We start from the raw sequence: 16,142 nt of genomic DNA, 5'->3' as shown, positions 1-16,142 counted from the left end.
CTCATGCGTGAGGCACTGGGTTCAATCCTCAGCACCATATGAAAATAAATAAATAAAATATATTGTGTCCATCTAAAAATAAATAAATAAATAAGAAACAGCAAAGGCAACACAGTAGAGAAATGCTTTAATAAATGGTGTTGGAACAACTGGATGCAGACATGCAAAAAAAAGAGAAGAATTTAAAGATCACTTTTAGCTTTGGGGTTATATAAAATTATGCAATAGATTGGATTTGGCCCAGGGGCCACAGTTTGCCAACCAACTCCTGATCTAGACTACTACTGAAAGGAGGTCATACAGGTGAAACCGGAGGATGGCATCGCTGGTGATTAGCACCAGCCCCCTCAGGGTGGGATGGTCAAAGTGAAATTGTGAATTCCATAGAATGAACAGTGAACACCAAAACCTAAACAGGCAGCTCTTATATCTAAACACAGCAAGAAGGACCCGGAGAAGGGCTTATGGGAGCTTCCTCAGTACCTTCAGGACTAGGTACCAAGGGCACTTGCCTTGATTATGTGGCCCCCAAACCAGCTGGGCCAGCAGAGACAGGCCACCACTTGTCAGAATAGCTGGAGCTACTCAAACAAGAAGGCACTACCCAGGGTACTGGTCCACACAGGTGCCAGGAATCATGGTGCACATGTGGCACACATAGAGGGAGAGGTTAAAAGTTTAGACACCCTTGGACTTGTCAACCTCAGTTTCCTCACCTATAAATTAAACCTGGTAATACCTTTCTCATGCACTTGTGAGAACTAAATGCATGTAAACACATAGCACAGTGTCTGACACACAGAAAGATGTACTAATTGGTAGTTATAGTCATTATAATCTTAGCATCAGAGGCGGCTGACATGGATAATCTTTCAGCTCCTTCCAGCCTCAGTATTCTGGGATTTCAAGTTAAATGCTCCAGAGTCCCTGTGTTTAACTTGATGGTGTGAGTCATGCATGCTAACTGCCCTAGGATGTCACAGAGGCTCTACCTGGAATCTGAACAGGAGTGTCCAGACCTGAAAACCCAAGTGGATACTTAGGGCTCTTCAACTATGTCCCCACTGACTCTTAGAAAGACTTGGGTCCCATTCCCATTCTCTGTTCCTACCAGGTATATGGGAAGAAAAATTCTTGCCTGTTTCCAAAGTACCCTGAGACACTGTGGAAGAAATTATCAAAACACTTGTGGCATCATTGAACCCAAATCACAAGACCCCAAGGGAACTCTTCAAGCTCATGAATCTATGAAGGGCTTTGAGCTCCTTGAAAAATCTCCACCTCAGTAATGTCAGCAAGGGAAAAATACATGTATTTTTCCACTCTAATGGCAATGAAAGAGAAAAACACCTGTGCACACTCAGAGGAACACCTGGCTGAGCTCAGTCATCCAGGTAGCACAGAGCTGCTACCTCAGGGTCTGAAACTGAAAAAGAGCCATTACAGCACCTGACCCGAGACACACCTTCTAAAGCAGTGTCTGTTGACCCCTCCCCAGCTGCCTGGACCACCCCTCCACAGATTCAGATTTGATTGACCTGGGTGGGACCTGGGTGAGCTGTGCATGGGCAATTTAAAAAGTCCTTCAGGTGACATTCATGAGCTTCTAAGGTTAAGAGCCTGACTTTACAAGGAAACCCAAATTGTTTAGCCCAGCAGCTGGCCAGAGATGGGCGGGGTAATTTCACAAACCAAATTAGAGCACCACATGCTGTCTAATGTGTAGATTTCCTTGATGTTTGTCCACTTATTTTGTGTCCGGAGCACAGTTTTCCTCCCTTGAGCCCTTCCTTGAGGAAGGACAGCCACTTGCTGACCTTGGTCAAGGATTTCATCCTCACCTATAAATGGAGTGAGACTTCCCTGCCTTCTTCCTGGGGTTGTTGGGAGGATCAAAGATCAGAAAACTGCTGTGGAAGCAGGAGAGGGCAGTCGGGACACTCGGGAGGTGCCTGGTCTTCTTGGATGAACGGAAGGTGCGTCCCCTGGGCACTAAGGAGGGAGGTCAAGGACAGTACCATGGAACTGAGGTCATGCCTCAGTGCACAATAAATTCTTGGGTCCTTTGTGAAGGGTAATGACCTCACAGCAACTCTAGAGGCAGGGTTTATGAACCTCTTGGCATTTTTAGAGACTCAGAGAGGCCACAGGCTCCCAGACACCATGGCAGCAAGGGGAGGGCAGGCCTCAAGCCCGCACTGCCATCCGCTAAGCAGAAAGCCATGCTGGTGAGCAGGGAAGGGGAGGATGGAAGCCAGCAGTGTGGTCCCCGCACCAAGTTGGACTGTAAGCAGGTCCTCTGGGTGACTGTCAATTCTCGTTCATATGCAGGGCCTGTGGGCAGCTGTGAACCTGTGAGCTGTTCCCTTCCTGTGACCAACTGTGGGACTAAGTCAGAAAACCACGAGTCATGCCTGGCTGCTGCTCTGACCTCAGAACTCCAGGAGCTCAGAAGAGCACAGGCATCCTCTCTGTCAGGTGATGCTGGGTCAGTCACATGCCACAGCCAATGGAAGGTGACACCAGGGCCCAGAGAGCCTCTTTAGGGCAGCTCAGTTGGCTTTTGAATATTTATCTCTGAATTCTAGAGCCGCTGATGGGGCAGGCCTCTGAGACTACCTTGTTTGCTGCCTCAGAAAACTGGGATCCAGAGAGGCTAGCAAATGTGCCCAGCCCACTGGGAAGTGGCTAACAGAACACGGGTGGAACTCAGTTCTCTTTAACCTAGTCTGGGGTATGCCTTCCTGGAGACCACAGACTTTTTTGAAGGAAGTTATAGGAAGTCTGGTCTTCCACCCCGAGTTGCCAGCGTGTGGGAAATGTTTTCTGTGCTATGTCTATGAGACCAGTATTTTCAACTGTCAATCCAGGTTTACTAAGAATGATCGAGAATTAACAATGTCACCACCTGTGGATAGCCTCAACATCTAGTCTGAGGACATTACAAAAACCATAAGAGATAGTTTGAAAAATCCCAAGCCACAGTTCTCTGAACACTGTGTCCTGTAACAGTGGCCAAAGGCAGACACTTCCACCCATTCCAGGATCCATTCTCTAAAGAGACCAGTGAGTGGGGCCTTCGTGTCCATCCCCTGGTGCCCACTCCATATCCAACACCATACCTCCTGGGCCCCAAAGAGGAGGCAGTCCCGACAGGAGAGGGCATATCCAAAGTTGACCAGCGGTTTTGTCCTTGAGGTTGATTTACTTTGAGATTGTACTTTTTCAACTTTTTTAGGGGGACAGTTGAAGCAGACCCAGATCTAAGTCTCATGGTGACCATGAGCAAGCAGTCCTTTGCCAGGGCAGGTTCCAGAGTTCTGCCTCCTTCTATCCAGAGTCCCTCCATAACCACTCCCTGCTCCAGGTCTGCATCAGCCACTGCAGGTCAAGGCTGGATGAAAGCAGGGGTGATGATCCAGAAGCCCCCAAGAGAAAGGGAATCTCGGGGAACTATGAGGGGGCCTCACAGTCTCGCCATCAGGAAGTTCTCCCAGAAAACAAATGGGAGGTTGTGGAGGAAGGAAGCCTTGCAACCACTGTTCCTACCAAGAAAATGGTGACCTGAGCAGGAGAAACACACTGGCCTTTCCCAGAGCCCAGCAAACTGCCTGCTGGGGGCTGGAATGTCAGTCAGGAGTAGAGCACTTGCCTAGCCCGCGGGAGGCCTCCCTTCACCAGTTTGTCGTCTCTTCCAACATATGACCTTTTATGTCTGAAGCTGGCAGACTCATCTTGCTTAAAATACCACTTATATCATGTCACTCCCCAGCTCAAGAGCTCTTAATAGCTCCCCACTGCCCACTACAGCAAATCTAAACTCTAGACCAGCCATGTGATCTTGGGTCAGTCATTCAACCTTTATTTTATAACTATAAAATAAAAGATCAAGCTTAAATCATTTTGGAAGTCTTTTAAAGCCCAAAGACACTCTGATCATATTATTCTCCTTGTGCTGAGATGTCAACATCTCACAGAATCCATCTCTTCCCTCCCCCCTTAAACCAAGCCCTGCTCTAGTCCAGCCAGCTTGCTCCCTGCTCCTCAGCCTGTGGAGAGCCCCACTCCCCCTCTGGGTGCGTGGCTCCCTCCACTTGCACGCCTTCTAGGTTTATTTTAGTCACTCTATTTGCAGCACTCAAGGAGTTCACCTCCCTCTTGAGAATTCTCCAGCCCACATCCATCCCTAGATTGGTTCCTGAGACCCAGTGACTCCTATTACAGCGACTTGCACCTATTTGGGTGCTTAATTCTTCTCCAGTAGCTTTCTGCAGATCCATTCTCTGTCCCCAGAGGGTTCCTCAGAGTTGGGTTAGTGTCTGCCAGTCAGGCTCAGCCCAACTTGTGTCCTTCGAAGGGTGCTCAGCTAATGGACAGCAGCGAAACCACAACTTGATGAAAAGGATGATTGACAGGGAAGTCCTAGAAATCTGTAAGTCACAGGTGACATTTTGGGAAAGCAGAGCTCCTGAGGCCCCACAGAAAATTCCAAACCTGTGCTGGCTGCTGAGGGCAGGCATTTGGAAGTCAATGCAGAGGAGGTGGGGTAGGGATCAAGGCAAGTGATGTAGAGAGCCTGACATGACACCTGAGTTCCAGCCACATAGGTGACCTAGCAGGTGCCCTTCCCCTCTTGCGTCAATAATCTGAAATTCTTGAGCCACCAAAAGTTCTCTGACATGCCTCTGCATTCTTATTTAGAAAGATAGTATTCCTAGAGGGAGAGAAGCCAAATTCTAGGAAGGACTCCGAGTTCTTGCAAAACAAACATGAAACCTCTTTACCTGCTTTAGTAGGGAAAAGGTATTTCTTTGCTCTCACAATGAGTTCATCCCCCTCCCACTCCTGGCTGCACATTGACAGGCCTGTCATGGGTGCGTTACCAAGGCAACAAGTTTTTATTCACAGGCACAGCAATCTCCTGGGGAACTTCTGACCCACTCGAGGAAAATGAAATTCTAGAAAAAAAAATGTATTTTATTGGATACAGTGATTCCTTGCCAACTTGCTTTTGCCAATTGCAGTTTGGAGATAATGCTCTTTCTGTTTTACAAGCTGAAATTTTGAAAGTAGGAATCTGTTTTCGTATGTTTTGTTTCTTGAGTCTACTTTGAAATTTAAACAGAAGTTTAATTTTGGTTCTTTCCTCCCTTGGACTCTATTGTCACACAGAGGGCTGGCAAATGGCCCTGGCTCTGGACTCAGACTTGGAACTGAATTCAGGCTCCATTATTTACTAGCTGGATGACCTTGTGCAAGTCACCTAACTTCTCAGTTTTCTCATCTGTAGAATGGGGGTCATGGGAGCTGGTACATAGTCAGCTCTCTGCACCTGTGCATTCTGTACCCACAGGTTCAACTGGCTGCAGATTGATAATATTTGAATAAAAATGCATCTACATTGAACACATAACAGATGTTTTCCTTATCATTATTCCATCAATAATACAGTATCATAGCTATTTATATTAAACTAGGTATTAAGTCATCAAGAGATGACTTAAAATATACAGGGCATGGGAATACACAAATTCTATGCATTTTATAAGAGGAAATTGTGCATCGTGGAAACATGACTGTTAGGGGTGGGGTTGTCCTGGGACAATTGTAAGTAAGTGCTTAGCATGGGACTTGATTGTTTTAGGGAACCTCACACAATGAATCTAGTTTGAAGTCATCCTTGAATGATAATGTTCCCAGTGCCCAACAGAATGAACATTTATATACTCTTTGAAGATTGTTACCTTCATTCTAGGCCTCAAAAAATCTCACAAATAAACTTTTAAGAAGTTTGAGTAGCATACAAAAAAAGTAACCAAGCACATAAAGAAAAAAAGATATCCATGTGCAAGAAGTAGCAGGGGAGGAAAAAAAAAGCTCAAACAGATCACAAAAAGTGGGTGCTGAGGGTTGGGGATGTGGCTCAAGTGGTAGCGCGCTCACCTAGCATGTGTAAGGCACAGGGTTCGATTCTCAGCACCACATAAAAATAAAATAAAGATATTGTGTCCACCTAAAACTAAAAAATAAATATTAAAAAAAAAGTGGGTGCTGAAATTACCAGACAAAAACTATAAAATGGCTATGGTTTAAAAACAATTTATATTTGAGGTTTTTATAGAAAGCCAAATTACATAAAAATTGTAAATTTGGTAAAGAACTAAGTGTAAATGTGAAAAATAAAATTACCAATTCTCAAAATCTTCAATGATCAGCTTTAATAGCGAGTTAGACATAACTGAAAACGAATGAATAAATTAAATATATCATAATAAATTACTTAGAATGTGTATAGAAAAAGATGGTTACATTGGAAGAGAGGATAAAAGACATTGTACATGAAAAAGCCAAATAAAAAACATTTTATCAGCATTGCCTCCAAAACAGAATTAGTGGAATAGAGGCAACAATTCAAGAACTACTGACCAAGAATTCTTCAAAACTGACAAAGGTGTGAAGCCAAAGATCCAAGATACACTACAAATGCCAAGCAAGATAAACTCAGAGAAATTGATAAACTCAGAAACAAACATGCAATATAGACTGTGGTATGTTTTTCCAAAGAGGACCATGGCATTTCCTCCCCTGTGCAAGGACTGGCCTTTGGTAATGAAACTTGTAACTCCTCCCATCAAGCTGTGACGACTATTTCCTTCCCCTTGAATCTGCGTTGGCCTTGAAACTTGTATTGACCAACAGAAGTGACTTTGGGACCTAAGCATTAGAAAGCCTGTGGCATCTATTTGTGCTCTTTTGAAGTCTCCATGTAAAGAAGTTGAGACTGTGTGGAGGAGCACCAAGACACCACAATGTCCCCAAACATGTCCCCCTCCAAGTTAATTCCAGATGACACTATGGGGAAACAGGGACCAAATGTCTCTGCTGAATTGTGAGTAAATACAAAGGTTGCTGCTGTAAGTCTCCAAGATTTAGTGCAATTTGCTATGCAGCAAAAGATAACTCTGAAATACAACAACCAACTAAATAAAAACTTAGCTCCTGAAAAATATTAACAAAGTTGACAAACTTCTGATAACATGAATCACAGAAAAAGGAGGTTGGGGATGTAGCTCAGAGGTAAAGTGTGTGCTCAGCAGGCATAAGATTCTGGGTTCAATCTCCAGTCCCCTGCCAATAAAGGACAAAAAGGAAAAGGAAAAAGTCCCAAATAACCAGTTTCAAAAACAAAACATGTGTGTGTTGGGGGGGGGGGCACATAACTGTAAAACCTGCAGATATTGAAGAGATAGTAACAGAATATCATACACAAATTGTATGCCAATTTTTAAAAAATCTACTCAAAGTGGACATACTCTTAGAATAAAACTTTCCAAAGCTAATTTAAAAAGAAATAGAATATATGACTAATTCTATAACCATTAAAAATGGACTCGGTAGTCAATAAAAAATCTACCAAAAATAATATTACTAAACATCAGAGGGGAAAGTCCCATTCTTATTACATACTATTCCAGAAAACAGAATAGGAACATTTCCAAATTCATTTTATGAGAATTTATAACACTGAAACCAACATCCAGAAGGACAGTAAAAAAAAAATTAAAATTCAATCTCATTCATGAGCACATAAGAAAAAAAATTCTAAGCAAATGTTAGCAAAGTTCAGCAATATATAAAAATAAAACATACCATGATCAACTTGAGTCTAACTAGAAACATATAGTTGGATCAAATCTATTAATATAATTTAACATAATAATAAATCTAAGGGGAAAGAATCACACTTGATTATTTTCATAGATGCTGAAAATACTGTTGCAAATTTAATATTGATTTCTGGGTAATACCCAATGAAATGGAAACTTATGACTACTTCCTTAATGTGACCACACATTATATATGCATTTATGTATCACTCCCAAAGGCCATCATCTACCTGAATAAGAAAATACTCATTTCCCATTGCTTTCGGGAACACTGAGACTACAGTCATTAGAAATATGAAAACATATTCAACTTCTTTTGTAGGAAAAATTAAAATATCATTTCTCGTCTGTGACATTTACCAAAATTCTAAGGCCTAGACACACACTTACCAGATTGTAGAAAAATGGCATTTAAAAAAAATGTTGTTTTTAGTTGTAGTTGAACACAATACCTTTATTTATTTATTTATTTATTTAAAATAAATAAATGTGGTGCTGGAGATCGAACCCAGCATCTCACATGTGCTAGGCGAGCATTCTACCGCTGAGCCACAAATCCCTCACCGAAAAATGGCATTTTTATATACATATTTGGTGGAAATGTAAAAATGGTATAATCCTTAAGGAGTAAAATTTAATAATAACTAACAAAATTATATGTGTGTTTATCCTTTGACCCAGAAATCCCCAGTTCTGTGAATTTATCCTAAGCTATATTTCCAACAACATGAAAGAGACATAGTATAATAATGTCCACGACAGCATTATTCATAATAAAAAAAATATTAGAAACAACCCAAACCTTCATATCAGGAGACTGGTGGAATATATATATGATAGAATATTCTCAAGTTGGAAAAAATTAAAGAACTTAGATAGTTGACTTCATGATATATAGTTAAATGGGAAAAAAATCAAGTTGCAAAAACATATACAATAGGTTATCTTTTAAGATAAAGAAAATAAGAACACATGTTTTCAAAAAACAGAAGATGGAATTAGTGAAATTGATTACCTACAGGGTGGTAGAAATGGAATGGAAAGGTTAAATAAGGGGACAGAAGTTCTTTGAGTCTACCTTTTCTTATAATTTTCACTTTGGAATCATGTTAACATTTAAGTATTCAAAAAAATAAAGTGAAATCAACAAGAAACACTAAACTGAATATAAACAGACAAGTTTAACATGTCAATTACATAGTCATAACATAGAGGGGAATAAAAGATGCAATCCAAGTGATTTTGAACACAGTATTTCTATTAGACACCCCAAGTATGCTGGGTTCTAAGGACAAAAGAGCAACAAAGAAATCCTGACCTTCATTTGTTCAGAATTGAATGTTGTTATTTTCATAACAATTCCACTATTATGTTGTACATATTATAGGATTTAGGAAAAAATAAATTCATCAATACATTTTATAACTTAGATTTGCTCTCCAGAAGGATAACATAGGCACAAAATGGGTGAAATAGAGGAGAAAGATTAATTCTGACTGAAATTAAAGATATCTGTATAAATTCATTGTATTTTTTTTTCCTAAGAAAACTATATTTCAAAGCTCTGTCACCCAAAGGGCCTAGACATAGCAACACTCCAGCAACAACAAACATTCCTAGCATGCAGACCTTGGTTGCTAAACAACATCCCTTACCACTTGGAACTTTGAAGAAACAGCCAATTCCAGCAGTGGAAAATATGAGGTTAGCCATATTCCACGGGAAATAGGAAGTTAAACTTAGAATATCTTTTTCCATGAATTTCAAAAGTACTTGAAAATTGAGCACAGAGGAGTCACCTTGAAGGGGCTCTCATTGGCCAAATCTGCAATAGTAACTTGGGCATCAACATAAAAAATGAAGTCAAAAAGGGTGGTGCATGCTTGTAACGCCAGCTACTCAGAAGGCTAAGGCAGAAGGATCAAGAGTTCAAGACCAGCTTGGGCAATTTAGTGAGAATTTGCCTCAAAATAATTTAAAAAAAAAAAGAAGAAGAAGAAGAAGAAGACTGGGGATGCGACTCCGTGATAGAGCACTTGCCTGGCATGTGCAAAGTCCTGGGTTCAATCCCCAGTGTGTGTGATGATGATGATGACAGAAAAGAAAAACGAAAATTACAACACAATGATTAATAAGAGAGTCTTAAATCCATTTCTTATGAAAAAGATAAAACATGAAAATAGAAGACAGCTTAGTAGAGTAGAGGAAGGGGACCGGAGAGAAAGAGGAGAGGAAGGAGAGGGGAGTTTGGGGGAGTAAAATTGACCAAATTATATTGTGTTCATGTAAGACTATGTAACAACAAATCCCGCTATTATGCATAACTATAATGCACGAATAAAGACTTGTTTGAAAAATAAGAGACACACAAAGGGAAGGTGGCCATGTAGACATGCAGGCACAGAATGGCACAAAGTATCTACAAACCAAGGGATGTCAGCAGACTCCAGAAGTTGGAAAAGGCAAGGAAACAGCTTTCTCGTGAGCCTTTGGGGGAGTGTGGCTTTGTCAATACCTTGATGTTGGGCTTTAAGCCTCCAGAAATATGAGAAAATAATTTTCTGCTATTTTAAGTCTCTCAGTCTGTGGTAATTTGTTAATTTGTTACAGCAGCCCTAGGAAATGAATACAATGTGCAGTGTCCAACCTCTCACTTTTAACTGCTTCATAATATGCCTGAAAAAGCACCTTATATTATAGTATAAAAATAATAATTATAACTAAAGTTGTGCACTTATTTTTGCTACTATACTATATGTTTTTATCTTTAAAAAAACAAATCAATTCCATCAAAAAATATTTAATTGAACTCCCCTATAAGAGAAGGGAATCTCATTTATGGGGAAAAGTCAACTAACAGTAGAAGACAGAGGGAAGAGTAGAAACAAAAAAAAAATCTCCATTTTACACTCACTCTGGTAATAACTCAGCAAGAAACATCAGTGAATACTAAAACCATGGGAAAACCCACTGGGTAAATGATAGTCACACGGGCTCACAGGATCTTCTGCAGATAATTTATGAATCACAGAGACAGGAGCTACCTTTACAAGGAAGAAATTTGGCAGAAGCCACCTTAGCCAAATAATCAAATTTAAAGTCACCAATGCGGGAATTCTCCAACATCACTGTGTTCCCTGCCTGAATGCACACAAAGGACACAAAATGATCTATGCTGTATTTCTGCCAAAAGAGTTTAATCAGATTTTAGCAGCATGCCTGTAATCCCAGCAACTGGGGAGGCTGAAAAGGAGGATCAAAGTTTGAGACCAGCCTTAGCAATTTAGCAAGACCCTATCTCAAAAAAAAAAAAAAAGGTTTGGGGACATAGATCAGAAAAAGTGACCCTGAGTTAAACTCCCAATACCAAAAAAAAAAGAAAGAAAGAATTTGGACAGATTCAATTTAAGGTGCACAGACACACACGTGCACACAGCCCACAGCCTAATTTCTTAGAGACACAAAAGAAAGTAACAAATAAAAAGGACAAAGAACTATTCTAGATTTAAAGAGATTGAAGATGCATAATAAATAAATGCAATGTGTAGTCTCTGATGAATCTAATAACCAAGGGTTAAAAAAATAAAAATCTATTAACTCAGTAGATTATCAGATCAGAGGAGTAAATTACACAATCAAGCCAATAAATGACAAAAAAAAAAAAATAAAAGGACCAGACAACAATTCAACATTCACTTACAACTTTCAAAAATTTCTTTGCAAATTAGGAATAAAATAGAACTTTCTTAGTCTCGTGAGGAGTACAGATCAAGCATCCCTTCTCTGAAATGGCTGGGGCCTGATGAGCATCCAATTTGTGTTCAGTAATACTCTAAAATTCAAATTGTCCTATGCTCAGAAAGTTTGATTTTGGAGCATTTCAGACTTTGGATTTTCAGATTAGGAATACTCAAACAGTATCTTTTTTAAAAAAATTAAATTATTTATTTATTCTAATTTTTTATACACGATGGCAGAATATAGTTTATTTCAATTATACATACAGAGCAGAATTTTTCAAATCGCTGATTGTACACAAAGTATTTTCACACCACTGGTGTCTTCATACATGTACGTAGGGTAATGATGTCTAACTCATTCCACCATCATTCCTACCCCTTTAACCCCTCCCTTCTCCTCCCTCTCCTTTGCCTTCATTCCTAAAGTTCCTTCATTCTTCCCATGCTGCCCCCACATCACCATTACGAGTCAGCATCCTCATATCAAAGAAAACACTTGGCCTTTGGGATTGGCTTACTTCACTTAGTGTTATAATTCACCAACTCCATCCATTTACCTGCAAATGCCATGATTTTATTCTCTTTTAATTCTAAGTAATATTCCATTGTGTATATACACCAAAGTTTACCTATCCATTCATCCACTGAAGGGCATCTGGGTTGGTTCCACAGTTTAGCTATTGTGAATTGTGCTGCTATAAACATTGATATGGCTGTGTCCCTGTAGTATGCTGTTTTTAAGTCCTTTGGGTATAGACTGAGAAGAGGGATAGCTGGGTCAAATGGTGGTTCCATTCCCAGTTTTCCAAGGAATCTCCATACTGCTTTCCAGATTGGCTGTGCCAATTTGTAGTCCCACCAGCAATGTATGAGTGTGCCTTTTCCCCCATATCCTTGCCAACACTTATTGTTGTTTGTATTCTTTATAGCTGCCATTCTGACTGGAGTGAAATGAAATATTAGAGTAGTTTTGATTTGCATTTCTCTAATTGCTAGAGATGTTGAACAGTTTTTCATATGTTTATTGATTGATTGTATATCCTCTTCTGAGAAGTGTCTGTTCAGTTCCTTAGCCTATTTATTGATTGGGCTATTTGTTGTTTCTTTTTGGGGTGGAAGGTTTTTGAGTGCTTTATATATCCTACATATTAGTGTTGTATTGATATGCTTGTGGTAAAGATTTGCTCCCTTTATGTAGGCTCTCTATTCACCTCACTGATTGTTGCTTTTGCTGAGAACAAGTTTTTTAGTCAAACAGTATCTTAGAAAAAAAAAAAAAAGCCCTAGAGCAAACACCATACCTACTGATGATAAATTAAACATTTTCTTTTTGAACTTGGGAATAAGGTAAAAATGCTTCCAACCATCTCTTCTATGAAAAAGTACAGACCAGGCACCAGCCAGCACAATAAAGTACAAAACAGAAATGAGGTATACAGGTTAAAAAGGAATCAGCAAAACTATTATTGTCAGGATTGTGTGCATAGGAGACCCTAAAGAATGTGCAAAATAAGTTAAAATTTCTAAGAATTTTGTTGGGTACAAAAATTGAGATGTAAAAATCTATTTCATTTCTATACATGTATAGCAAATGTTTCCAAAATAAAGAAATCAAAAAACCATTTGCCATACAATAAAAATATGAATACCTAGGAATACATTTAACAGAATATGTGCAAGACCTCCACAGAGAAATCTTTGAGAAGCACTCAAGATCTAAATGCTTGTTCGTGTTTGGCAAGACTCACTGTCATAAAAATCTGTTTTCTCAACTTGATTCATGGAATTCAAAGCAATCTCTGTCAAAATCTGAATAGATTTTTCTTTGGTAGAAATTGACAAGCTGATAGTTAAATTTATATGGAAATTCAAAGCCAAGAAGCTTCCAAAGGCTTATTTTGTCAGATAACAAAACTTACTATGAAACTACAGAATTAAAACAAGGTTTTACTGGTCCAGGGATAGAAAAATGGGGTAACCAAGCAAAAGAGGGCCCTCTGAAACACATGGAGTCATAGGGAATCCTTCACCTGTGGACAGAGGTGGCTCTTCAGAGCTGTGGGAAAGAGCTGGGGGTGGAGTCAGTAATAGAGTGTAAGAGAGACTTTTTTGTTTAAGGTATTGGAGATTTCAACCCAGGGGTGCTCTACCACTGAGCCACATCCCCAGCCCTTTTTAACTTTTTGTGTTGAGACATTCTCACTAGATGCTGAGGTTCTTGCTTCTGAGGCTGACCTCAAACTTGCAATCCTCCTGCCTTAGCCTCCTGAGTTGCAAAAGGTGCCCCACAGGAGTTCTTAAATAATTTAAGACACAAAGAGCACAGACCATAAGGGAAAACATTACAAATGTATATACCTAGGAATCAACACAGAATATACAAACAGATAATGGCCAGCCCACATATGGTACAGAATTCTGAACTGTGATCTACCCTAACTGACCCAGGGGCCACCATGACCTCTGCAGCCATCAGCCCAGATGGTCAGGGCTCGGTTAACAATTGCCCCTTTCTGGATATTTCCTTCCTGCTTCCATCTCAGGACGAACCAGAGAAAGCCAAATATGCTCCCCAAGATGCCAACCCATGCCCCTAGCCTCCTGTGTCCCTGCACCACCAGCCTGCAATCAACAGACCCAAAGCTTTCCTACTCCCCAGTCTGTCTTGGGTCTCCACCAAGGGCGAATTATGGCGGCTCACTCTATCAAGCTCTGAATAAATAGCCTCTGTTTGTTCTCGTTTGGGTGGTTTTTGCTTACTTTCACAAAATTGAGAATTTTGCCCACCATTTTTCTATCTTTTCAATAGAGGAATGGATAAAGAAACTATGTTATATATACACAGTGGAATATTACTCATCATTAAAAGAGAATAAGCTTATGGCATTTGCAGGTAAATGGACAGAGTTGGAGAATATCATGCTAAGCGAAATAAGCCAATCTCAAAAAACCAGGGACCAAATGTTTTCTCTGATAAGTGAATGCTAATCCTTATGAGAGAGACACGGGATGAGTGGAGAAACTCTGAATGGGACAAAGGGGAGAAGGGAGGGGCCAAAGAGGAGGAAAGACAGTGGAATGAGACAGACATCATTACCCTAGACACATGTATAATTGCACAAATGGTGTGACTCTAATTCATGCACAACCACAAAAGTGAAAAATTCTGCTCCATTTGTGTACAATGAATCAAATGAAGAGCTTTCTACTATAAAGTATAATTGATTAGAACTAATTAAAAAAATTTTAAAATAAAGAGATATACCTAGCTAAAAAATTAACCCCCCTCCAAAAAAAAAAAAAAAAAAAAGATAATGGAAAGACCATTTTGGAGTGGGAGAAGATGTTTACCATACATATATTACCACCAAAGAACCAATTCAGAGCACACACGGGAACTTCTAAAAGTCAACAGAAAAAAAAAACTGGGGGAAAGACTTAAAGAAAAGAGGAATTTAATGATTGAGAAGCATGAAAAAAAAAAAAAAACAACAACTCCTTAGCTTCCTCAGTAATCGGGAAATGCAGCAGCCTGTGAAGCAGCACTGTTCATCCCCTGAGGCTGGTGAGGATCTGGCTTGAAGGCCAGGTCTCTGCCCCAAACCTCCTTTACCTCTGGGGGCTCAAGGACAAGGGCCTTCCTGCTCCACGCTCAGGCATCTCATCTTGAGAGGTTGAAAGGTCATGTTTAAGGGCCCAAGAGTTGAAAGATTCTACCTTCTTAAACCAAGGAAGAATCAGAGACAGGGAGGAGAGGCTGAAAGACCATTGCTTCTGATCACCAGGGGGAAGGCAGACCCAGCCTGTAGCCCACACAGCTCTGTGGAAGCTCAATAGGCTGTTTCCTAGAATTTGTCATCCTGATCTCTCTTCCTGTATCCTTTCAGCAATAAACAAAGCCCATAAATAGTAATAGTAATGATCAAAGCATCATTACTAGTGGTACTTACATTTTAAAGACGGGGGTGGGTGGGGTGGGGTGGTGGAAATCAAGGTCGGGAAGTAGAAGAACTGGCCCAAGGCCATACAGCACAAAGAGCTAGGATACAGGCCTCTGTGACTCTACACAGTCGCCCACCACAGCCAGCGCTGCACCCTGGCTGCGTTTCTTACCTGCATTTCTCAACCTACAGCCTCTGGGGCACCTAACCCTGGGTCACTTTGCAGATAGGTGCACCTCCCACCCAACAAGAGGCCAAACAGCCTTGTTGCGTTTGAACTGTTCCTTTTGTGCTTTGTCTCATCAAAAGGACACTGTGCTCCCACACACCATGCCTACGCAATAGAGGACACCAACAGGCCCGAGGCATCAGCTGTCTCTGAGCAGAAGGCACACTTACCTTGCCCCAGCAGCAGCAGCAGCAGCAGCCCCAAGAGGAACACACCCGGCCGCAGCCCCATTCCAGAATGCTCCAGGTGTCTCAGGACTCTGGGTGAATGACTTCCTTCTACAGATAGATGAGCTGGGATGATTCCTGCTGCTTTTGTGCTCCTCTGGGATCTGATAGTGCACCTGTCATAAATTTTACTGTGTTCACCTTTGAAAGGGGGCAGGGACTGGCTGTAAATGATAAATATTAACATCGAGGCAGATGAGTCAAACAGGTAGCATGTTCTAGTCACAGACACCAGGTCCCCACAGCTGCCTTCATGCAACCTTCCATGGGGACGAGTGACCAGAAATCATCAGTAGAGACTGCACTGGGAGGAGTGCAGGCTGGGAAATTCCATGCTC

The 16,142-nt window shown here is 40.7% G+C and overlaps 1 protein-coding gene across 1 annotated transcript in view; it reads right to left on the bottom strand.

The window, feature by feature from the left end:
* Window positions 1-15,808, bottom strand: part of Plb1 (phospholipase B1) — a 119,762-nt gene extending 103,954 nt beyond the window's left edge. Inside the window, exon 1 of the mRNA XM_027933380.2 lies at window positions 15,748-15,808. Coding sequence (XP_027789181.2) covers window positions 15,748-15,808 — 61 coding nt within the window. The remainder of the gene's footprint in view (window positions 1-15,747) is intronic.
* Window positions 15,809-16,142: the final 334 nt, after the last annotated feature.

This window comes from Marmota flaviventris, chromosome 14, assembly GCF_047511675.1.
Source record: "Marmota flaviventris isolate mMarFla1 chromosome 14, mMarFla1.hap1, whole genome shotgun sequence".
Lineage (NCBI taxonomy): Eukaryota > Metazoa > Chordata > Mammalia > Rodentia > Sciuridae > Marmota > Marmota flaviventris.
The sequence above is the reverse complement of the archived record's forward strand: the minus strand, read 5'-3'. Positions and strand labels throughout refer to the sequence as shown.